At 44.9% G+C, this 24,191-nt stretch overlaps 2 protein-coding genes across 2 annotated transcripts in view; both read left to right on the top strand.

The window, feature by feature from the left end:
- Nucleotides 1-15,389, top strand: LOC132388209 (uncharacterized). Its single transcript, XM_059960556.1, has 7 exons — nucleotides 1-1,480; nucleotides 4,965-5,056; nucleotides 6,655-6,821; nucleotides 9,936-10,107; nucleotides 10,206-10,271; nucleotides 15,098-15,313; nucleotides 15,367-15,389. The coding sequence occupies exons 2-7, from the start codon at nucleotides 5,047-5,049 to the stop codon at nucleotides 15,387-15,389; spliced, it is 654 nt and encodes a 217-aa protein (XP_059816539.1). The 5' UTR covers nucleotides 1-1,480; nucleotides 4,965-5,046.
- The window catches only part of LOC132388210 (NACHT, LRR and PYD domains-containing protein 3-like), a 14,649-nt gene continuing 5,766 nt past the window's right edge, over nucleotides 15,309-24,191 (top strand). Inside the window, exons 1-2 of the mRNA XM_059960557.1 lie at nucleotides 15,309-16,853; nucleotides 23,102-23,188. Coding sequence (XP_059816540.1) covers nucleotides 15,403-16,853; nucleotides 23,102-23,188 — 1,538 coding nt within the window. The 5' untranslated portion in view covers nucleotides 15,309-15,402. The remainder of the gene's footprint in view (nucleotides 16,854-23,101; nucleotides 23,189-24,191) is intronic.

Below are 24,191 nucleotides of genomic sequence, written 5' to 3' on the forward strand. Positions count from 1 at the left end.
GCTTCGGTCCACGTTGGTGCTTTTTCAGATGCGGCTGGATGTTCCTCCTTCCGCAATGAAGCAGACGTCTCAGGTGGCTGGATATTGGTAGCGCGAATCTCTCAGTGTGAGATGCGGGAACACCCAGTGTGAGATGTGGAAAAGATGTGCGGGCTGTGACCCTCTGAGGTTGGATCCTGGGACACCACCCATGTCTAAATCAGATAAAGTGAATCAGGGAATCAAGTTGTCAGGGTTTATGAGAAGTTGAGCGAGTATTTCTGTTCTGTGCTCAGATGTTTGGTTCTGAAGTCTCTTTGGAAGCAAAGCAGAGAATGAGTTCCCATTCCATCCCTCACAGAGAGAGGCTGTGATTAAATTTGCACCAGTAGACATAGACCGGGGTTTCAGAAATCAATTCACGTTTTGAAGTTCCCCCTCATTCTCACCTGTCTATCTGCCAGTGGGAGCCAAACAGAAACGCAAGATGCTGAAGATGGAACAGAACATGGAACAGTACATCACAGGAACAGGCCCTTCGGCCACAATGGTGTGCCAGACCAGCTGAAAAATAAATCAACCCCCGCCCCCGTAAAATCTAGGGTTGTTGCAGGTGGGGTGAAGTTGGGGCGGCAGTGATTATTTACACCAACTGAATAACAACAAGCCTGGATACATTGGGAATGGAGAGTATGTCTGGATTAGACGGAGAGTCTGGGATCTGAGAGTGCTGCCTCAGGATAAAGAAACTTCACTTTCAAACTGAGATGAGAGACATTACTTCAGCCAAAGGTTGTTTGATCTGTGGAATTTATCACCACAAACAGTGGTGGAGGCTATCTTTGGGTATATTCATGTTCTGGATTGACAAATAGGTTGAGAATTATAGCAGGAAGCAAGAATACGGTGTTGGAAAGTAATCCTCCATGATTGATTAGAGAGCAGACTAGAATGACTTTATCACATAATTCTCCTGTTATAAATTATGACTTGTATCTTATACTATGACTGAATGATGACTTCCTTGTATTCCATCACGAGCAAGAGAAAATCTTCAGATGCTGGAAATCCAAGCAACAGCCACAAAATGCTGGAGGAACTAAGCAGCTGGAAGAGAGGAGCGTTGACATCCAGATGCTGCCTGGCCTGATGAGTTCCTCCAGCATTTTGTCTGTGTTCCTTTGTATCCCATATCAGGTTTTGTAAAGTTTGAGGGACAGTTACTGATTTCTTCACTCGGATCATGACATATGCGTTCAAAATTTAAATGTCAGGTTAACGCTTTGTTCTCGTTTGTTTTAGTAACATAATTCATTACTTCTTTCGTTGAAGTTAGACCTGTGGTGAGAGATTTATTGGAAGAGACGCCCACAACTGGATGCAAACCACAACTGAAAACAAGGGAACAGCAACAAGTGAACCAGCCCGAGGACGGAGATCATCAATTCGACAGAACCCTTCTGACTCGGAGTTTCCATTAATTCAGTCAGGAGAAAGTTCGGTGAGTCTCATTTACCCAAACACTGCTCCTTGAGACATTACATTTCTGTACCAAGGAAGATAGGAAATAGCTGGAGTGAGACTGAATAAATGTAGAAGTGCCAGTTGCAATCATTCCAGATCTACTGAAGTGCTGTCAGTATAAGTTCTGCATAATAATTATATTATGCATGTGAAAAGAAACATTACGTTGATTAAGTACATACATCGAGATTTGTGTGTTAATGTTGTATCCCAGCAGGTTGCGGATCGACCATGACACAATCGGTGAGCTGGTCCGCACGGTACGGGACCGAGGGACGCGCTCCCCGTTCCCTGTTACTGACTCGACAGTCTCCCCATCTACCGCGCGCAACAGCTCACCGCCCCGCCCACTGCCCACGCGCGCCCTCTCGCGGAAATTCGTCACCCTCGGTCTGACGTTGAGAAGATTTAAGCATGCTGCGCGTGCCCGGTATCTCTCGTGAAGTGACGTGACATTTACTTGTCTCTCATTGGAGACACCAAATACCAATTTAGTATACCAACCAATGGAGATATGGGTTTCGTTATTAAGGAGTCCCCTTAACAAGGAGTTGGCGGAGCTGTCAGGGCAATGGATTGAAGTGGGAGTTCAGGGGGTTTATCTCCTCAGAATGAGCAAGGATGGAGAAGGCTTCAGCATATTTTTACTGGACACCGATAAAGTGTTGCCTGCAAGTGCGGAGTCGGGGTGATTTTGACAGCAAGTCACGATCTTACTATCTGACACGGTGGGCTGGAGGGACCCGGTGGCTGCCTTTTGTTTGAAGTGTCTGGGTTTAAACAGCGGAGTAAATAGACCCACCTTGGACCAGCAGGCTGTCCCAGTGGGTGTTGTGTGGTCAGATGCTTGGAGTATGGTTGCTCCCTGTCTGCAGTAGGGACAAAATGCAACATTTTCAAGTCTGTTATTGACTGAAAACATGTAAATTCATTCTTTTTTTATTGTTTATGATACAATCATTGTCCAATTTATGTTCAAGTTTAATAGTCATTCAAAACATACATGAAACACATGAACACAGCCAAATACAACAGCCTCCTTACTAGAAACTGCCTCTCTAAGATACCCCAAGGGCATAGGCATTTCCTGAATAATATTATCTATCCATTGTAGCTTCTGTCATCCTCTCCTTCTTTTGCCTTCTGTCTTACCGAACATGAGAGTCGTCTCCAAAGAATCCTGCCCCCTCATGATGTGGTCAAAATAATTGAGCTTTTCAAGCTTCCTAGTGAGAAGTCTGGCGTATTTCTCCAAGTATTGACTTGTTCGATCTTCTTGCTGTCCAACGAACACTTTCCCCCAACATCCAAGTTCAGAGGCGTTGATTATTTTGTATTCAGCCTTACTAATAGTCCAGCTCTCACAGCCTTACACCACAACTGGAAATACTATATACTTGACTCTACGGTCCTTATGTTATGTCTCTGCACTTCAGTATTTTATCTAAATTTGAAATTACTGCCCTCCCCAGAAGCAAGTGCCATTTAATACGCTGCATTTACCATCATTTTCAATCTTTCTTTATTGATTAAAAAATTTATATGAATAGATACAAATCAGCGGTGAAGTTATATCAAATACATAATAGAATAAATGTACAAAATAGAAAATGATATACACTGTCAAAATCATGTGTAATATAATATTAGGCTATTATATACAAACAGAGAACCACAACTCCTCTTGACAATTCATACAAAAAAAGACTGGAAATGTTCTATTTATAGGAGAGAAAAAAACACTAAACTAACCTAAAACAAAAAAAAAGGGGGGGACTGGTCAGTCCATTTGAGGACAAGATTACAAAAAAAGAGGAAAACGTCCTTCTGGTCAAATCTGAAACTTCACGCAGAGAGAAAGAAAAGAAAGAAAACAACAACAAAAAAAAGAAAAGTAAAGAACTTAGATCTTATGAAAATATTGAATAAAAGGTGGCCAGCTTTGTTCAAATTTGAAAGATGTATCGAACGTCCGACTTCTAATTTTCTCCAAGTTTAAACAAAACATAATGGAAGAGAGCCAGAAAAAAGTCATAGGTGAATTAGGATCCTTCCAATGCAACAAAATAGCTCTTCTACCCAATAAATTTGAAAAGGCTATTACATTTACCATCTATAGAAATCTTTGAACCACGGAATAAAAAATCCGTCTCTGCTTCCACTTCCTTTCCATTTATTACCACAGAGTTAATAGGACTGGCTGGTTTTCTTAATATTGAGCAAGAAGCCAGCTTTCAACTTTCTTCTTTCATTTTCATTAGAAGCTTCTTCAGATCCTCCTCACTTTCAGCCATTAGAATAGTATCACATGCATATCTGTTTATTAATATTCTGTCTGGTAATTTTCACTGCAACATTTTGAGTCGCCTGGACCAGCATTCCTCATATGCTCAGCATATAGATTAAATAAGCAGGGTGACAATATGCAGCCTGCTCATACTCCTTTCCAAATCTTGAACCAGTTTGTTGTTCTGTGTCGTTCTAACTGTTGCTTCTTGATCTTTGTACACGTTTCTCATAAGGCAGAACAGATGTCCCGGTATTCCCATTTCTTTAAGGATTTGCCATAGTTTATTATGGACCACACTGCTGAAGGTTTTCGAGTAGTCAATAAAACATAGATAAATACTTTTCTGAAATTCTCGCGATTTCTCCATTATCCAGCGTAGGTTAGCAATTTGGTCTCTGGTGCCTCTGTCTCTTCTAAAAGCAGCTTCTATCTGGCAGTTCGTGTTCCATATATTGCTCGGGTCTTGCTTGCAGAATCTTTAGCTTTACCTTTCAAGCACGTGAAAAAAATTCGGTAATTTGAACAATACTTTACATTTCCGTTCTTGGGTATTGGGATAAAAACGGATCTTAATCCAGCCTAAAAGTCATTGTTGTTTATATTTTTCCAGATCTGCTGGAAAATTGCATGCAACACTTTTACAGCATCACCTTTTAGAATTTTCAACAATTTTACTGAAATCCTATCACATCCTGCAGCCTTATTATTGGCAATGTTTTCTATCACCCATTCGACTTCACTTTCCAGAATGTCCGGCTCCAGATCGGTGAGGGAGTCATTGCTGGTGTCTTCCCTGTTGGGTCTTTCTACAATTCTTCTGTGTGTTCCTGGCAACTCCCTTTGATGTCCTTTGCTTCTGTAAGGTCCTTCCCTTCTTTGTCATTTCCTATGACATTTTACATGAAATGTTCCTTTGATTTCTCTAATCTTCTGCAACAGATGTCTTTTTTTTACAATTCTGTTGGCTTCTTCAGCTTCAGTGCATTGCTCCTTTAAGTAAGTTTCCTTATATTTCCTTGCTATCTTTTTGAACTTTGTGTTTAGTTGGAGGTCTTTGTACCGATTTCCATTTACTCCATGGAATGTCGGAGATGAGCAGTGACCTTACATAAGTGTTTTATATTTGAAGGACAGAGTAACTGAATCAAACTTTTTTATTTGTGTAATTCAGGTCATTGCCAGCAGGTGGGGCGTGCTTCCACCCGGACGTCAGACAAACAGACGATAATCAACCAACGTCAGTCAGAGTCAGAATGGACACGGGTATGTTCACTGGGCTCTTTCTCATTAAAACTCTGTCATCATGGTATACGTGTAATCAAATCGTCAATAATTCAGAGGGATAAACTTGGGAGATAAAGGGGCAGAGAGAAGGTACCATCAAACGGAGTCATTGTTCCAACTGGTAAAGAGTCCATGAGCATTGGAACAATTCACCAGCTCCAGCGCAAGGACCTAATGAGGGGAATGATCGAATCGCTCCCCTCACCACACAAATCTTCACCTGAGTGAAAGGAGAAGGAGCCTTTGAATAAGGTGGGAGTGGGTAACACTCAGACAGGAATACAACAGCGGGCAATGTAACAGTCGAGGGAACAGATAGAATTTCTGTCAGCATTTGGTACGCCCTGATGTGGGAAATGCCTCCGACAGCCAGTGAGAGAAACAGAAGGTGTTTTCTGTTTGGAAGGGCAATGTAGAATTCTCCCCAGATTAACGGGTTGTTGCACAATGGAGGTGAGGGGAGTCCCCTGTGTTTGTTTTCTGTGGCCGAGTTAAAGAACGTTATATTGAGGGAGGACGGGCTGGGTGCAGGAGACAGTGAACAAGAGAAATTGTACACAGGGAATCTGGGGTGGGGGGGGGGGGGTGGCTACTGAAGCAATGAAATGTCCTTGGCGAATAGGATTAAAGTAAAACAAAATAATAAGTGGAGAGGGCACCGTACAAAATGCTGGAGGAACTCAGCAGGCCAGGAAGCACCTATAGTGAAAAAAATAACCTTCGCGTTTCGTGCTGAGGATCTGTAAGTTGATTTCAAAGTCGCCTTGGGTACATAAAATGGAGTCAGCACGAGAGGAGCGTTGTTCTGGCTGAAGGTCCGTGATCAGTAGTGTCCGCAAGGATCACTGTTTCACCATGCGTCGTGTGTGTGAATCAAACAGGTTAATCATATGATATACTGGGTGGACTTATTCGTTGATTTACAGAGTTGGAGGAGTTGAATAAATTTGGGACTGTTGTCAAAGTGTTCGGCATCCAGTTAGAAATAGGAACAGAGAGTCACCAAGTACAGATAATTCAGGCAAATGTGAGAAGTTGCATTTTGAGAGGTCAAATTCGCGCGCAATGTGCACGGTGAATGTTGGGACTAATAATAAGATTGATGTACTGTCGGGTCTTGTGATGGATGTGCCCAGCTCCCTGAAGGTGGCAACACAATTGGTAGTGTGCTAACGATGAGTTGAGGTATTTGTTAAAGTTAGACTGTAACTGGATACGCGTTGGTTAAGAGACAATTTCAGTATTGTGCACAAATCGAGAATGATGTGAAGGGTCTGTAGAGGGTGCAGACGAGTTTCACCACAAAAACCTGAGGTAACAGGTCTGTTTAGATGGTAAAGTTTAAAGGGGATTTACGATGCAGGTTTTCCACAGAGAATGATCGGTGTCTGGAATGAGCTGCCGAGGGAGGGACTGGAAACAGATACTCAGCAGCGTCTGAGAGGCATTTGAACTCATGAGTAGGCCGGGAACGGGGGACATTGACCGTGTTCCTGAAAATGGGATTGGTTTAAAATGGCATCGTGTCCGCATACGCATGGTACATCTACTATTTTATGTTCTATGAACGACTACAGATCTGAACTCCGCCATCTCCGCCTTCCTGTCAAATTGTGACGATCACCAACTGTTTTGGTTGACGAGATTCTACATGGAGCGACTGGAGCAGGCGATTGAGGAGGGCGTGGAGGGAGTCAGCTTCATGTTAATGGGCGAGGATCACTTCACCGGGCAGGAGTATCACGTAAGTGGAAGGGACATACACTGAGTGTATATTCTACTGAATCTATCACAAACCGACAGAACCGGTGTAACGACACCTCTGGGCTGTAAAAATCCTGTAATGCTTGTGGTCAACATCAAGAAAAGAGTTTTCATCTGCGAAAAACCCTGAACTTTTATTAACCAACACAATCCTCTCTCCAGTTTTCTGATCACATTCATTTATAGACAGATTAGGATACAGGCAATGATTGACTGGTGAATTTAGTGATGTGACACTTGACGGACATTGCAAGTGGACAGATAACCACTCTACACCACTCATCACATTATGTTCCCAATGTTCGACCTTAATGGCCACTGACCAGTCTGCGTTCTCCTGATGACCCACGGGTTTCCCACAAATCAAATATATAGTGACTTATTTCTCAGCTGATTCTCGGTCGACCTTCAACCCCATCGTCAGTTCAACACTGACTGTCATCTCTCATTTGAACTGCTGACCCTTTTTTTGATCAATATCCCAACATGCCTCATGGTTCTGTTACTTCTGTTCCTTGTGACTTCCAATTTGAGTTTGTAATTACCATAGCATATACTGTTAACATGGGAAGTGCAACATTAGTGCCACTGAAAATATTCCAAACATCTACAGCTAACATAGAATTACAAGGAAACAGCTTTCCAATGGTCCACGTGCTACTGGACTGCGTTCACCTATTACCACCTAGAATGAATATTAGTGAAGAGCCAGACACCATACTGAGCATTGCATTCCACATGAGGCAGCTGAGAATTTCAGTCCAAACTTCTTACTCAACATTACCACCGGTCGGCTTTGGTCTGTCAGACATACACAATAGTCCTGAGTTTGCTGGCTGCTCCTCACTGCCAGTTCCCAGCTGTTGGCTGGCACTGGACCCCTCATGGATCCTGGCAGTGAAGGGTGAAGCTGCTGCGGTTCACCAGGGATTACCCTGGCAAAACTCAACAGTGGTCCGGCCATAGTTTCACCTAGTCATAGTCATCAAACCTTACAGTACAGCAACAGGCTCTTCTGCCCACCTAGTCCACACCGACGTATTATCTGCTTAGTCCCATTGATCTGAACTCGGACTGGAGACGTCCAAAACTCCCCCATTGAATGAACTTATCCAAACTGATCTTAAATAATCAACTTGAATGTACATTGACTAATTAAGATGGCAGCACGTTCCGCGCTCTTCAGCAACCTCTGAGTGAACAGGTTCCCCTTCACTTTGCCTTTCACCTGTCATCATTACCCTATGATCTCTAATTCCAGTCTCACTCAACCTCAGTAATAAATGTATTTTCGCAATAACTCTCTGTATACCTTTTATAAACTTGTATATCTCTTTCACATCTCTCATGGTCCTCCGACACTCTATGGAATAATGTCCTAGCCTATTCACACTTCCTCTATATCTCAGATCCTCAACTCCTGGTAACAATCTGTATTTTATTCTGCATTTGTTCAATCTTATTGATATCCTTTCAGGAGGTAGATATACACATTGCTTCAATTTAGCCTCTGAAACATCAACTTCGACATAATATCCCAACTTCTGTATTCAATATTTTGATTTATGAAGCCCCAAGTCCAAAAAGCTTTACAACGCCATCTACCTTCGATAACACTTTCAAGAAATTTTGGATCTTTTATTGTATTTGTCATACTGTCAAGACATAGTCTTGACCAATTTGTTTCTTCAATTTTAATATTCAAATCACTTTCCCATTTTTGTCTTGACTTATGGACTCCTTGCTTAATTACCTGTCTTTGAATCAAATTATACATGCAAGATATAAATTTTTTGATATTTCCTTTTTGAATTAAAATTTCTATTTCATTAGATTTCGGCAATAACATTGTTTGATGCTTTTAAGATGAAACAATTGGTTATTAGGGGAAAGAAATAAATATACATATTAAAATTATTACGAACTCCATGGAGCATGTGGAGATCTTCCAACCACCAGGCATTCTTTCTTTCTTTCTTTCTTTCTTTTTTTTTTTTTTTTTTTCTATGGGGCAGTTAGGGGGGAGGGGTTAAGGGGAGGGGGTATGGGTTATATACATTGTTTTTTCATACTTTGTAATCATTTAAAAATGCAATAAAAAATTATTAAAAAAAAAAAAATTTTGGATCTGTAGCACTTTGCAGGATCTCATCACACTTCCTACTCTTGTCATTGGTACCAACATCGACCAAGACCTATTCATCCTGCCCTTAAGAAAGTTTCGGAGTCGATACGAGGTATCACTGACCTTGGCAAGACACCATCCAAAAATCCTGTTCTCGTAAATAGAATCTCCAGTCTATTCTCCTGATCATTGTATTCCCCGTCAGTGCATCTCAGCACTTCTCATCCCTTCCGAGTCACAAAGCCAAACTCAGAGCCAGAGGCATAATCACCGTGGCTTTCCTCTGCGAGGCCATACCCCGAAACAGAAAGCCGTATCCCTGTTACAAAGAGTTTCCTGTAGTGGCTGCCTGTCCCCTTCCCTCTCCTGACAGTCACCCAGTTCCCTGTGTTCCGGGCCTTGTGTACAGCTCCCTCCCTGTATAGCCTGAGTCAATCTCTCAGCCTCCGGAATGATCCTGAGTTCACCCAGCTCCAGCTCCGATTCCTCAGCACAGTCTGTATTAAGCTGCAGCTGGATGAAATTCCTGAAGGTGTAGTTATCGGGGACACTGAACGTCTCCCTGTCTTGCCGCACCCTGTAGGAAGAGCATCCCACTATCCTGCCTGGCTTTCCCACTGTTCTAACCGTGAAAAAGAGAAGGGAAGTATTACCCAAGATCAACCCAAGCCTCCGCCTCTCCTCAATGAACCCTCTCTGACACAAAGCATCAATAACCTACTCTATCTCTGGCTCACTCACACTATGACTGCTTTGCTTAAACATTGCCAAGTGGATAAGTACCCCGCAATCTGTGGCGTTCAGAAAGTCATCACTGGCCATGCTAACTTCTTTTAAATTCTTTTTCCTGCTACGAGCAATTGCTGTCAGTGATTTGCGACGAGCAGAATGTGCTGGGTCTGTCCATGTTCAGGGTAGATTTGAACCCATCCCTCCGTTCCTCAATATATTCCCCATTGTTCATTACAGAGCGTGACTGAGCTCGCGAAGAAGGGAAACCGAGCGGGCGCTTCCAAACTCCTCCTGGATCTGGTGATGGAGAGAGGCTCCGGGGCCCGGAAGGTGATGTGGGAATCCTTTGTGAAACTGCACCACCATTTACCGAAGCTGAGCAGAATATTGAATGAAATACGGGAGCGAGGTACGGTGTACAATACACTGTGTGTTACAGATGTAAATGCTGATGAGTTTACAGTATTACACAGAACAGACTTCATGCAGGTAAATCTGTTTGAACAGGTGACGGCCAGTTCGCCTACATGGAAACTGAGCGGGATTTCTCTGAAGTGCCCAAACATCTGAAAGGTAAGCGATGGAACGGAAATCTGAAAGTCTGTATTTCACACTGAGAGTCTGAATACGTCTCTGTAGAGGCCTGTTTAGAGACTGTCAGTCTGGGAGACAGGTTTTTGTTGTTATTTCACACTGAGAGCCTGAATACGTCTCTTTAGAGGCCTGTTTAGAGACTGTCAGTCTGGGAGACAGGTTTTTGTTGTTATTTCACACTGAGAGTCTGAATACGTCTCTTTAGAGGCCTGTTTAGAGACGGTCAGAGTCTGGGAGACAGGTTTTTGTTGTTATTTCACTCTGAGAGTCTGAATACGTATCTTTAGAGGCCTGTTTAGAGACTGTCAGAGTCTGGGAGACAGTTTTTGTTATTATTTCACACTGAGAGTCTGAATACGTCTCTTTAGAGGCCTGTTTAGAGACTGTCAGAGTCTGGGAGACAGGTTTTGTTGTTATTTCACACTGAGAGTCTGAATACATCTCTTTAGAGGCCTGTTTAGAGACTGTCAGAGTCTGGGAGACAGGTTTTTCTTGTTATTTCACACTGAGAGTCTGAATACGTGTCTGTAGAGGCCTGTTTAGAGACTGTCAGAGTCTGGGAGACAGGTTTTGTTGTTATTTCACACTGAGAGTCTGAATACATCTCTTTAGAGGCCTGTTTAGAGACTGTCAGAGTCTGGGAGACAGGTTTTTGTTGTTATTTCACTCTGAGAGTCTGAATACGTGTCTTTAGAGGCCTGTTTAGAGACTGTCAGAGTCTGGGAGACAGGTTTTTGTTGTTATTTCACTCTGAGAGTCTGAATACGGTTCTTTAGAGGCCTGTTTAGAGACTGTCAGAGTCTGGGAGACAGGTTTTTGTTGTTATTTCACTCTGAGAGTCTGAATACATCTCTTTAGAGGCCTGTTTAGTGACTGTTAGAGTCTGAGAGACAGGTTTTGTTGCTGTGGCTGGAGGACACGAAGCAATTTGCATTTGTCACAACACCTTTTCTGTGGGGCCGAGTATCTGGAGATTTGACAAAACTGAAGCCAAACCATTCCAATTGGAACATCCAACTCCAGCAAGGGAAATCTCGCACATCTGATCCAAAGTGGAGCCGAGATTTGTTGTTATTCCTCCATACGAACATGACATGGGAGCAGAATTCGGCCATTCAGCCATTCAGTCTGCTCCGCCATTCCATCATGGCTGATCCCCGATTCCACGCAACACCATACACCTGCCTTCTCGCCATATCCTTTGATGCCCTGACCGATCAGGAACTTCTGCCTTCATTACATCCATGGACTCGGCCTCCACTGCAGTCTGAGGCAGAGCCTTACAGACAGTCATAATTCTCTGGCTCAAAGAGTCCTCCTTACCTGTTGTAAAGGATCGCCCCTCAATTTTGAGGCCCTGGCCCCTAGTTCTGGATGCACCTGCCACAGGAAACATCCTTTCCACATCCACCCTATCTGGTCCTTTCAACATTCTGCAGGTTTAAAAGAGATTCCCTTGCATTCCTTAAAATTCCAGTGAGTACAGGCCCAAAGTTGCCAAAACACACCTCATATGTTAACTCCTTCATTCCCGGAATCATCCTCTTGAATCTCCTTGGGACTCTCTCTAATGACCACACATCTTTTCAGAGGTACTGAAAAGCTGTTGACAACACTCCTGCAGTGCAGCCTGACTATACAGTCCTGTAAAGGCTCAGCATTTATATTCGATTCTCTTTTTTGCCGCCTTTACCACAGACTCGACCTTTAATCTTCTGTGAGTTTTGCTCGAGGCTCCGATGTCCCTTTGAAGTCGCTCTGCACCTCTGATTCTTGGAACTTCTTCCTATTTAGTTAATAGTCTGCTCCTTTCACCAAAATGCATTATCATACATTTCCAACAATGAATTCCATCTGCCACCTTTTAGCCAATTTTTCCAATATGTCTCAGTCCTGTTGCAATTGCACTACCGACCCCTCCACCTGTCTCTGTATCATCCGCAAACTTTACCACAAATACATACATTCAATCATCTAAATCATTGATAAACAATCTGAAAGTCAGCGGTCCCAATACTGATCCGTGCGGAACACCACCGGACACTGGCAGCCAACCAGAAAAGGCCCCTTTTATTCCCACTCGCTGTCGGCTGCCTGTCAGCAATTCCGCTACACATACCAGTATCTTTCCTGTGACGCCATAGATTTTTATCTGGTTAAGCAGACTCCTGTGCGGCAGCTTATCAAATGCCTTCTGAAAATCCAAGTAAATGGCATCCACTGACTCCTTTGTCCACCCTGCTTCTTACTTCCAGGATGAATTCCAACAGAAACCATGCTAACTTATATTGTCATTAGTCTCCAAGTCCATCGAAACCTCAAACTTAATAAGAGACTCCAACTCTTTCCCAGTCGCTGAGGTTTGGCTAACTGGCCTATAATTTCCCTTCTTTTGTCTTCCTCCCTTCTTAAAGAGTAGAGTGACAATAGCAATCTTCCAGTCCTCCGGGACCATGCCAGAATCAAGTGATTCTTCAAAGATCATGACCAATCCATCCGTCATCCCTTCAGCGACCTCTCTCAGATCTCTGGGACGTAGTCCATCTGGCCCAGGTGACTTTGCACCTTAAGAGTTGCCGAGATGTTTTTCTTTTGTAATAGCAATGGCACTCACTCCTACTGCCTGTCACTCGCAGACCACTTCATGCTGCTAGCGTCTGGAACAGTGAAGATATATGCAGAGTGCACATTCTCCAGTGTTCCAGCATGGACTCTCACCTCTCTTTTAATCTTTATATAACTGAAAAAAGTGTTTATTATCCTGCTTTATATTATTGGCTTTTCTGCTCTCATATTTCATCTTTTCCTGCCTCTGTAATTCGCTTTATTCCATTGCGATACTGATACTGTAAGTTATGCCTCTCCCTCTCAATCTGTATTATGAATTCACTCATATTATGATCACTATCTCTTAATGGTTCTTTTACATTAAGCTCCCTCATCAGATCAGGGCTATTACACAACACCCAATCAAAGACGTCGTCTCAAGCACAAGCTGCTCTGAAACCCTATCTCGTGGGAATTCAATAAATTCCCTCTCTTGCAATCTGATTCCTGACGTTTGTTTGATTTTCTTATTCCCCGTGCACATTGAAGTCCTTCATTACAACTGCGTCATTGGCTTTAACACATGCCTTTTCCAACTCAACTTTGCAATCTCAACCCCACACATTCGCTATTTTCAGGCCAATATAGGATCCCCATAAAGCTTTTTTTTGAACTCTTACAGTTTCCTACCTCCACGCACAAAGCTTCAACATTCTCTAACCCTATGTCACCTCTTTCTGCAGATGTGATTCCACCTCGAACCAGCACAGCCACATCACCAACGCCTATGCCTTCCTGCCTGTCCTTTCGATAAGACGTAAATCTTCTAACGTTAAGCTCCCAGCTATGGTCTTCTTTCAGCCACGACTCAGTGATGCCCACGACATCATACCGACCAATCTCTAATTGCACCAAAAGTTCGTCCACCTTATTCTGAATGTTGAGTGCATTTAAATATAATGCGTTTAGTCCTGCATCTCCACCCTTTTGAATGTTGTCGATGTGGTACAATTTAACAGTTTGCTCCGTCTGTATTTGAACCCAGTCATTGGCTTGTCCACCCTAACATTCATGTTAAACCCATCATCTACTTGTAAAACTGCTGGTTCATCCACAGCTTTATCATCCTAGTTCCAGTCCCCCTGCCATTTCAGGTTAAAACACCTAACAGCCCCAGTAAATCTGCCCGTAAGAATATTGATCCTTATCGGATTAACGTGCAACCCGTGCCTTTTGTACAGGTCCTACCTACCCCGGAAGTGGTCCCAATTATCCAGAAAACTGAATTCCTGCCCCCTGCTCCAAATGCTCTGCCACACATTTCTCTGCCACCTCATTCTATTCCTATTGCCACTGTCGGGTGGCACAGGCAGCAATCCTGAGATCGCTACTTTTGAGTTCCTGCTCCTCAGCTTTTTTCCTAACCCCCTGTGTTCTGTTTTCCAGACCTCCTCCCTTTTCTCTTCCCTACGTTGTTGTTACCAATGTTTGTCACAACTTCTGGCTGCTCAGCCTCCCTTCTCAAGATATTGTGGACGCGTCCAGAAACATTTCGGACAATGGCACCTGAGAGGCAAAGTACCATCGGTGTCCACAGAATCGCCTGCCTGTCCTCCTGACTTTACAGTTCCCCATTACCACTGCCATCCTCTTCAGCTTCCTGCTCTTCCGCACATCATCGGGGAATTGCCTGGGTTCATGTACCAGCTCCTCGGAGAATTAGAGACTGTAGACCAGTGCGGGGTGTGTCACATCGTGACAAGCTCAGCCTGGAAAAGGAAACTGAAATTATGTTCCTTTTCTGTGGCTCAGTACTGACAGTTTAATCCTAAAGGAGTGTCAAGAACATGGGTTCCATTGTGAGAGAAGTAAAAGTCAGTAGAGCAATTAAATGCCCCCCTCACCCCACTGTTACCCTCTGCGGTGTTGCACAGTTCAGCAGAAGCTGAGCAGTGAAAGCAGTGAAACCAGCCGCTCCACACAACACTCTCCTCTCCAGAATCACGTGTGCACTTGTTGCTCGCTGGAACACCGGGGAATCTGCAAACTACCAACAGAGGGGAGAGTGGATACAGCGGATCTGAATCAGATCAGAAATGTTTCTGGGCCGTTGTTCAGTTTCAGACACTCTAATCTCTGATCTCCGAATTTCACCCAAACAATGTCTTTCACAAGAATTTTTTTATTTAAAGAAAATATGTTGCATGCTCCATGTTCATCAGGTCAGGCATTGACAACCTATTTCTGTCTGTCCTAAGATGTTCGAAGGAAACACATGGAGACTCTGCGGACACAAACTGAAACACTGAGAGTGAACACGATCCTGATGAGGGAGAAGGTGAAGGTTTTCCAGCTGGTTGATCGATACGCTGAGCTCACGGTCATTTCTACTGTTCGAGATCGGACACTGGTGGAACATGAGCTCCTGACAAGAGGCAGAGAACACGAGGAGTGGAGAGAAAAAGGTCTCCGTGGTAAGCTAGAAAAAATCCGGACTGATCAGTTATTCAAGAGGAGTTTTGTTCAGAAATTGAAAAGATCTATCTTTAGAAACAAATCAGGGATGTCCGCAGCAGTGGCCGGAGTCCCAGGGATCGGGAAAACAACAATGGTACAAAAGATTGTTTACGACTGGGCCGAGAGGAAGATATACCAACAATTCCAGTTTGTCTTCAGTTTCAAATTCCGGGATTTAAACACCATTAACTGCAGAATAAACCTGAAGGAACTGATTCTGGATCAGTATCCTTACTTTGGGAATATCCTGAGAGAGGTCTGGAAGAACCCAGAGGGATCGCTGTTTATATTTGATGGTTTGGATGAATTCAAGTACAGAATCGATTTTGCTGACAGTCGGAGAGATACAGAACCCAAGCACCAGTGTCCAGATCCCGAGTGGTGGTGCGAAGTGTCTGACATTGTGTACAGTTTAATCCAGGGCAAGCTGCTCCCAGGGTGTTCAGTGCTGGTGACCACCCGCCCCACTGCGTTACATTTATTGGAAAAGGCCGATATCAGTGTCTGGGCTGAAATCCTGGGATTTGTTGGTGAGGAACGGAAGGAATATTTTATCAGGTATTTTGAAGATCAGACGGTGGCCGAAGCTGTTTTCAATTATGTGAAGGAGAATGAGATCCTGTACACCATGAGCTACAACCCCTCCTACTGCTGGATCCTCGCTCTGGCACTGGGCCCCTTCTTCACACAAAGAGTCAGGGACCCACAGCGAGTTCCCAAGACCATCACCCAACTGTACTCCTACTATATTTACAACATCCTGAAAAACCATGGTCGTGAGATTGAGAACCCCCGTGATGTGTTACTCAGGGTTGGTCAGATGGCCTTCAGAGGAGTGTCCGAGAGGAAGATTGTGTTTACAGATGGAGATTTGAGCAAGTACAATCTGCAGCCTTCCCAGTTCCTGTCTGGGTTCCTGATGGAGCTTTTGGAGAGAGAGGATTCTGCCCAAAGCGTGGTCTACACATTCCCACACCTCACCATCCAAGAGTTTGTAGCTGCAGTCGCACAATTCCTGAATCCACATTCCGGGGATATCCTGAAATTCCTCACTGAAGCCCACAACACAACAGATGGGCGATTTGAGGTATTTCTCCGTTTTGTTGCTGGTCTCTCCTCCCCAATGACAGCTCGGGGCCTGGAGGAGTTTCTGGGTCCATTTCCTCATCAAACAACCTGCCGGGTGATTGACTGGGTGACGGAGGAGGTTAAACGCCAGAGTGGAAACACTTGGAGTGAAGCTGATAAAAGGAGCCTCCTGAACACATTGCACTACCTGTTTGAGTCTCAGAATCGTGGACTGGCTCAGGCCGCTCTGGGATCTGTGGAAAAACTTTCATTCCGTGGAATGACACTGACCCCGATGGACTGCGCGGTCCTGTCTCATGTCATCGGACTCTGTGATGCAATAAAACACCTCGACCTGCAGGACTGCCACATTCAGTGTGAAGGAATCCAGCAGCTGGGACCCGGGCTGCACAAGTGCCAGGAGTTGAGGTAACTTGGTTTGTCTTTCACTCCGAACTGTGAAACTGTTCCATTATGTTGTTTCAATGTAAAGGGATTTCGGTAAATTTGTAGTAAATCAGATTGTGAAGAATTGTGACAAATGCCCAGGGGATCAGTCAGTAATTCCCCAAGGACGGGAGGGTTATGTGGATCCTTGTGAAGGGATGTTGGAGACTTCATCAGATCAGTGAACAATGACCATTGGTTTAATGGTAGTAAATCACAGGAATGACCGTGTTTCTCGCTGCCTGTGACACGTCCCTTGACAATGTTCCTTCTCACTGTTACTGACACCCAGACCAACACTGACTGCAGCAGGTGGGTCAGAGATTCACACCCCCTTCCCGTTGAGGGACAAGAGACCGTCAGCAGACTGTCCCAGTGAGAAGGAAAGAAATACCATTGTGAGATTGTCCTCCCCTGCCCTTCCCCGTGTGTGACTTTGCTCACTTCCAGATACGCAAAGAGCGAGGGCGCATCTTCTCTGGGCCTCTGTTCAGACACAACACACACGTACAAAAAATTGTCTGCGTCCTCTCGTCTTGTAGGATTATCGTTTACACTTGGAATCCTCCTGTGGGACCTCTCATTCCAATCTCCCTTCCATTCTTTGGAATATAGCCACCATCCCCATTCCTCCTGTGGGCTCTCTATTACTCTTTCCTCATCCACCTGTGGGATGTCTTTTCCAAACCCCCCACCCTTCCTGTGAGATCTCTCCTCCCCATTCCTCTTCCTCCTGTGAGATCTCTCTTCCCTATCCCCTTCCTTCTATGCATTTCTCTTTCCCATCCCTTCCTGCTGTTGGAACTCTCTTCCCCATACCCTTTCCTCCTGTGGGATCTCTCCTCCCCATCCCCCATCCACCTGTGGGATCTCTCTTCCCCATCCCCCTTCCTCCTGTGGGATCTCCTCACCCCATCCCCCATCCACCTGTGGGATCTCTCTTCCCCATCTCCCTTTCCTCCTGTGGGATCTCTCTTCCCCATCCCCCATCCACCTGTGGGATCTCTCTTCCCCATCTCCCTTTCACCTCTGAGATCACTCTTCCCCATCCCCCTTCCTTCTATGGATTTCTCTTCCCCATCCCCCTTCCTCCTGTGGGATCTCTTTCCCCCATCGACTTCTTCCTGTCGGATCTCTCTTTGGCATGCCCCATTGTCCTGTGGAAATTCTCTTCCCCGACCCCCTTCCTCCTGTGGGAACTCTCTCCCACATCCCTCCTCCTTCTGGCCGATCTCTCAACCCCTTCCCCCTTCATCCTGTTTAATCTCTCTCTATATACCCCTTCCTCCTGTGGGATCTCTTTTCCCATGCCTCATCCTGCTGTGGGATCTCTCTTCCACACTCCCATGCCGCCTGTGGGATCTCTCTTCCCCATCCCCTTTTTCCTGTGGGATCTCTTCCTCCTTTGGGATATCTCTCCCCCATCCCCCTTCCTCCTTTGGGATCTCTCTTCCCCATCCCCATTCCCCTTTCACCTGTGGGAACTCTCCTCCCCATAGAATCATAAAATCATAGAACACTACAGCACAGAAAACAAGCCATTCGGTCCTTCTAGTCTGTACCAAAACCTTATTCCGCTAGTCCCATTGACCTGCACCCAGTCCATAACCCTCCAGTCCTCTCCCATCCATGTATCTATCCAATTTATTCTTAAAGCTGAAGAGTGAGTCCATATTTTCCTCATCAGATGGCAGCTCGTTCCACACTCTCACCACCCTCTGAGTGAAGAAGTTCCTCCTAATGCTCCCCCTAAACCTTTCCCCTTTCACGCTGAAGCCATGTCTTCTCATATTTATCTCTCCTAATCTATGTGGAAAGAGCCTATTCGCATTTACCCCGTCTATACACTCATAATTTTGTAAACCTCTATCAAATCTCCCCTCATTCTTCTATGATCCAAGGAATAAAGTCCTAACCTGCTCAATCCTTCCTTGTAACTCAACTCCTGAAGACCTGGCAACATCCTAGTAAATCTTCTCTGCACTTGTTCAACCTTACTGATATCCTTCCTATAGTTCAGTGACCAGAACTGCACACAATACTCCATATTTGGCCTTACCAATGTCCTGTACAACCTCACCATAACATTCCAACTCCTATACTCAACTTTGATTTATGAATGCCAGGATGCCAAAAGCCTTCTTTACAACCCTGTCTACCTGTGACGCCACTTTCTGGGAATTATGTATCTGAACTCCCAGGTCCCTTTGTTCCTCCGCACTCCTCAGTGCCCTACCATTTACTGTGTATGTCATACCTTGATTTGTCCTTCCAAAATGCAACACCTCACACTTGTCTGCATTAAAGTGGTGAATAGTGGTGTGCCTCAGGGATCTGTACTGGGTCCAATCTTGTTTGTCATATACATTAATGATCTGGATGATGGGGTGGTAAATTGGATTAGTAAGTATGCAGATAATACTAAGATAGGTGACATTGTGGATAATGAAGGTTTTCAAAGCTTGTTGTTCAGAGATTTAGGCCACTTAGAAGAGTGGGCTGAAAGATGGCAGATGGAGTTTAATGCTGATATGTGTGAGGTGATACATTTTGGTAGGAGTAATCCAAAAATGACATATATGGTAAATGGTAGGGCACTGAGGAATGCAGCAGAACAGAGTGATCAAGGGATAATGGTGCAGCGTTCCCTGAAGGTGGAATCTAATGTGGATAGGGTGCTGAAGAAAGCTTTTGGTATACTGGCCTTTATAAACCAGAGCATTGAGTATAGGAGATGGGATGTAATGTTAAAATTGTACAAGGCATTGGTGAGCCCAAATTTGGAGTATTGTGTCCTGTTCTGGCCACTGAATTATAGGAAAGATGTCAACAAAATAGAGAGAGTACAGAGTAAATTTACTAGAATGTTACCTGGGTTTCAGCACTTAATGAAAAGCTAGGTCTTTATTCTTTGGAGCATAGAAGGTTGAGGGGGGACTTGATAGAGGTATTTACAATTATGAGGGGGATAGATAGAGCTGACGTGGGTAGTCTTTTTTCCATTGAGAATAGGGGAGATTCGAACAAGAGGGAATGAGTTGAGAGTGAAAGGGCAAAAGTTTAGGGGTAACACAAGGGAGAACTTCTTTACTCAGAGAGTAGTAGCTGTGTGGAACGAGCTTCCAGTAGAAGTGGTAAAAGCGGGTTTGATTTTGTCATTTAAAAAAAATTGGATAGGTATATGGACAGGAAAGGAATGAGGGTTATGGGCTGAGTGCGGGTAGGTGGGATTAGGTGAGAATAAGCATTCGGCACAGACCAGAAAGGCCGAGATGGCCTGCTTCCCTGCTCTAATCGTTATCTGGTTATATGTCATATGTTATAAATTCCATCTGCCATTTTCTGGCCCATTTTTCCAGTTGGTCCACATCCCTCTGCAAGCTTTGAAAGCCTTCCTCGCTGTCCACAACGCCTCTATCTTAGTGTCATCAGCAAACCTGCTGATCCAATTTATCACATTATCATCCAGATCATTGATTTCGACAACAAAGAACAATGGTCCCAGCACAGATCCCTGAGACACACCACTAGTCACAGGCCTCCAGTCTGAGAAGCAATCATCCACTACCACTCTCTGTCTTCTCCCACACAGACAATTTGAATCCAGTTTACAATCTCTCCATGGATACCTCGTGTCTGAACCTTCTGAACTAACCTTTTATGTGGGACCTTGTCAAAGGCCTTACTAAAGTCCATGTAGACAACATCCACAGCCTTTCCTTCATATGTATTCTTGGTAACAACCTCGACAAACACTACAAGATTCATTAAACATGATCTAACATGAAAGCCATGTTGACTATCTTTTATCAGCCCTTGGCTGTCCAAATCCTTGCATATCCGAACTCTCAGAACACCTTCTGATAAATTACCTGTTATGGATGTCAGGTTCACTGGCCTGCAATGACCTGGTGTACTTTTGGAGCCTTTTTCAAACAACGGAACAACATGAGCTACCCTCCAATCCTACGGCACCGCACCCCTGTCTGAGGACATTTTAAATATTTCTGCCAGGGCCCCTGCAATTTCTACACCAGTCTCTCTCAAGGTCCGAGGGAATATCATGGCAGTTCCGGGGGATTAATCTACCTTTATTCACTGTAAGGCAGCAAGCAGCTTCTCCTCTTTAATCTCTATATGTTCCATGACACTACTGGTTGTTTCCCTTAATTCCATATCCGCTATGCCAGTTTCCTGAGTAAACACTGACGCAAAAAAACTGTTTAAGATCTCCCCCATCTCGTGAGGCTCCACACAGAGACGACCACTCTGATCTTCTAGGGGACCAATTTTGTCCTTTACTATCATTTTACTCTTAATATACTTGTAGAAACCCTTCGGGTTTACCTTCACATTATCCGCCAAAGCAACCTCATGTCTTCTTTTTGCCTTCCTGATTTCCTTCTTTAGTATTTGCTTACATTTTCTATACTCTTCAAGTACCTCATTTGTTCCTTGTTTCCTATAGCTGCTAAACACCTACTTAAGCAGATCGCCAATATCCCTTGAAAACCAAGGTTCCCTCTGCCTGTTAACTTTGCCTTTAATCCTGGCAGGAACATGCAAACTCTGCACTCTCAAAATTTCACCCTTGAAGGCGTTCCACTTACTGAACACATCCTTGCCAGAAAACAACTTATCCCAATCCACTCTTCCCAGATCCTCTCTCATTTCCACAAAATTGGCCCTTCTCCAATTCAGAACCTTAACTGGCGGACCAGTCCTATCCTTATCCATAATTATCTTGAAACTAATGACATCATGGTCACTGGACCCAAAATGTTCACCTACACATACTTCTGTCACCTGACCTGTCTGGTTACTTAATAGGAGATCAGGTACTGCACCCTCTCTCGTTGATACCTCAATATATTGATTTAGAAAACTTTCCTGACACATTTGACAAACTCCACGCCATCTAACCCTTTCTCAGAATGGGAGGCCCCGTCAATATGTGGAAAGTTAAAATCCCCTACAATTACGACTTTCTGTTTCTTACATCGGTGTGCTACCTCTCTACAGATTTGCTCCTCGAATTCTCTCTAACTACTGGGCGGTCTATAATACAACACTATTAGTGTGCTCACACCTTTCCCGTTCCTCAGCTCCACCCATATGGCCTCTGTAGACGAGCCCTGCGGGCTCTCCCGTCTACGCACAGCTGTGATATTCTCCCTGACTGGTAATGCCACTCCTCTCCCTTTCATCCCTCCCCCTATCACATCTGAAACAATGGAAACCCGGAACATGAAGCTGCCAGTCCTGACCCTCCTGCAAACCAAGTCTTACTAATAGCAATAATGTCGATATCATCGTGCCAATCCACGATCTAAACTCATCTGCCTTATCTGCAATACTCCTTGCATTGAAATAGATGCACCTGAGAACATTTCTATCACATACAAACCATTGATATCTGTCTGTAGAAGCAGTCCTCGCATGACCCTTATCCTCCACCACCTCACTATCTGCTCTAACACTCTGTTCCCACTCCCCCTTCCTTCCAACTATTGGATCTCTCCTCAGCATCCCCCAACCTCCAGTATGATCTTGCTTCCCCACCCACTTCCTCCTGTCTCGTCTCTCGTCCCCATGCCCCATCATCCTATGGGATCTCTATTCCCCATTCCAATTCCTTCTGTGGGATTTCTCTCCCCCATCCCTCTTCCTCCTGTGGGATCTCTCATCCCCATCCCCCTTCCTCTGGTGGTATCTCTCTCTCCCATCCCCCTTCCTGCTGTGGGATCTCTCTTCCCCATCCCCCTTCCTCCTGTGGGATCTCTCTTCCCCATCCCCCTTCCTCCTGTGGGATCTCTTCCCCAACCCCCTTCCTCCTGTGGGATCTCTCTTCCCCATCCCCCTTCCTCCTCTGGGATCTCTTCCCCAACCCCCTACCTCCTGTGGGATCTCTCTTCCCCATCCCTTTAGCTTGGGTGGGTCTATTTCGCTGTGTCCCATTGACATTTCTGCATTTCGGTCAGAAACACATTTCTCTCCATCAGGGAATGGGACAGTATATGTGGGGTTTAGAGGGTCACACTGACAGACGAAATTACCGACATTCGGTAAATACCCTGGAGCTGGGCAGTGAGGGACATTGACAGTGATGGGAACTCCGATCAGTGATTTACAGGACAGTTTAATGTTTCCTGAAATATCCGAGTGAGTGAAATTCCCCCAGACCCACGGTTTGAATCACTTTGTTTATCAATCTGTCTGTTTGCGTTTAGATTTGGGCGGAATGACCTGGGAGATTCAGGAGTGAAACTGGTGTCTGCGGCTCTGAGGAACCCGGAGTGTAAAATACAGATACTGTGGTAAGTACCAGACTGTGGGAGATTGTGTTTACAGTCACTGGGTGTCTGACACTGAGAATGAATGTGATCAGTTGACACATAGAAAACATACAGGACAATACAGGCCCTTCGGCCCACAAAGCTGTGCTGAACATGTTTCTACCTTAGAATTACCTCGGTTTTACCCATAGTGCTCTATATTTCTAAGCTCCATGTAACCATCCTGGAGTTTAAAGTTTTCGCCTCCAGCAGCCCATTCTTAAAACTATGCCCTCTCGTGCTAGCCATTTCAGCCCTGGGGAAAAGACCGACTATCTACACGATCAATGCCTCTCATTATCTTGTACACCTCTATCAAATCACCTCTCATCCTCCGTCACTCCAAGAGAAAAGGCCGAGTTCACTCAAACTGTTCTCATAAGGCATGCTCCCCAATCCAGGCAACATCCTTGTAAATCTCCTCTGCACCCTGTCTATGGTTTCCACATCCTTCCTGTAGTGATTGCTACCCCATTCCTCTTCTACCTGTGGGATCTTTCTTCCACATCCCCCTTCCTCCTGTGGGATCTCTCTTCCACATCCCCCTTCCTCCTGTGGGATCTCTCCTCCCCATCCCCCTTCCTCCAGTGGGATCTCTCTTCCCAATCCCCTTCCTCCTGTGGGATCTCTCTTCCCCATCCCCCTTCCTCCTGTGGGATCTCTCTTCCCCATCCCCCTTCCTCTTGTGCGATCTCTCCTCCCCATTCCCCTTCCTCCTGTGGGATCTCTCTTCCCCATCACCCTTCCACCTGAGGGATCTCTCCTCCCCATCCCCCTTCCAAAAGTAGGATCTCTCGTCCCCATCCCCCTTCCTCCTGTGGGATCTCTCCTCCCCATCCCCCTTTCTCCTGTGGGATCTCTCTTCACCATCCCCCTTCCTCCTGTGGGATCTCTCTTCCGCATCACACTTCCTGCTGTGGGATCTCTCTTCCCCATCCCCATTCCTCCTGTGGGACCTCTCCTCCCCATCCCCCTTCCTCCTGTG

The sequence above is a fragment of the Hypanus sabinus genome, unplaced genomic scaffold, assembly GCF_030144855.1.
Source record: "Hypanus sabinus isolate sHypSab1 unplaced genomic scaffold, sHypSab1.hap1 scaffold_278, whole genome shotgun sequence".
Classification (NCBI taxonomy): domain Eukaryota; kingdom Metazoa; phylum Chordata; class Chondrichthyes; order Myliobatiformes; family Dasyatidae; genus Hypanus; species Hypanus sabinus.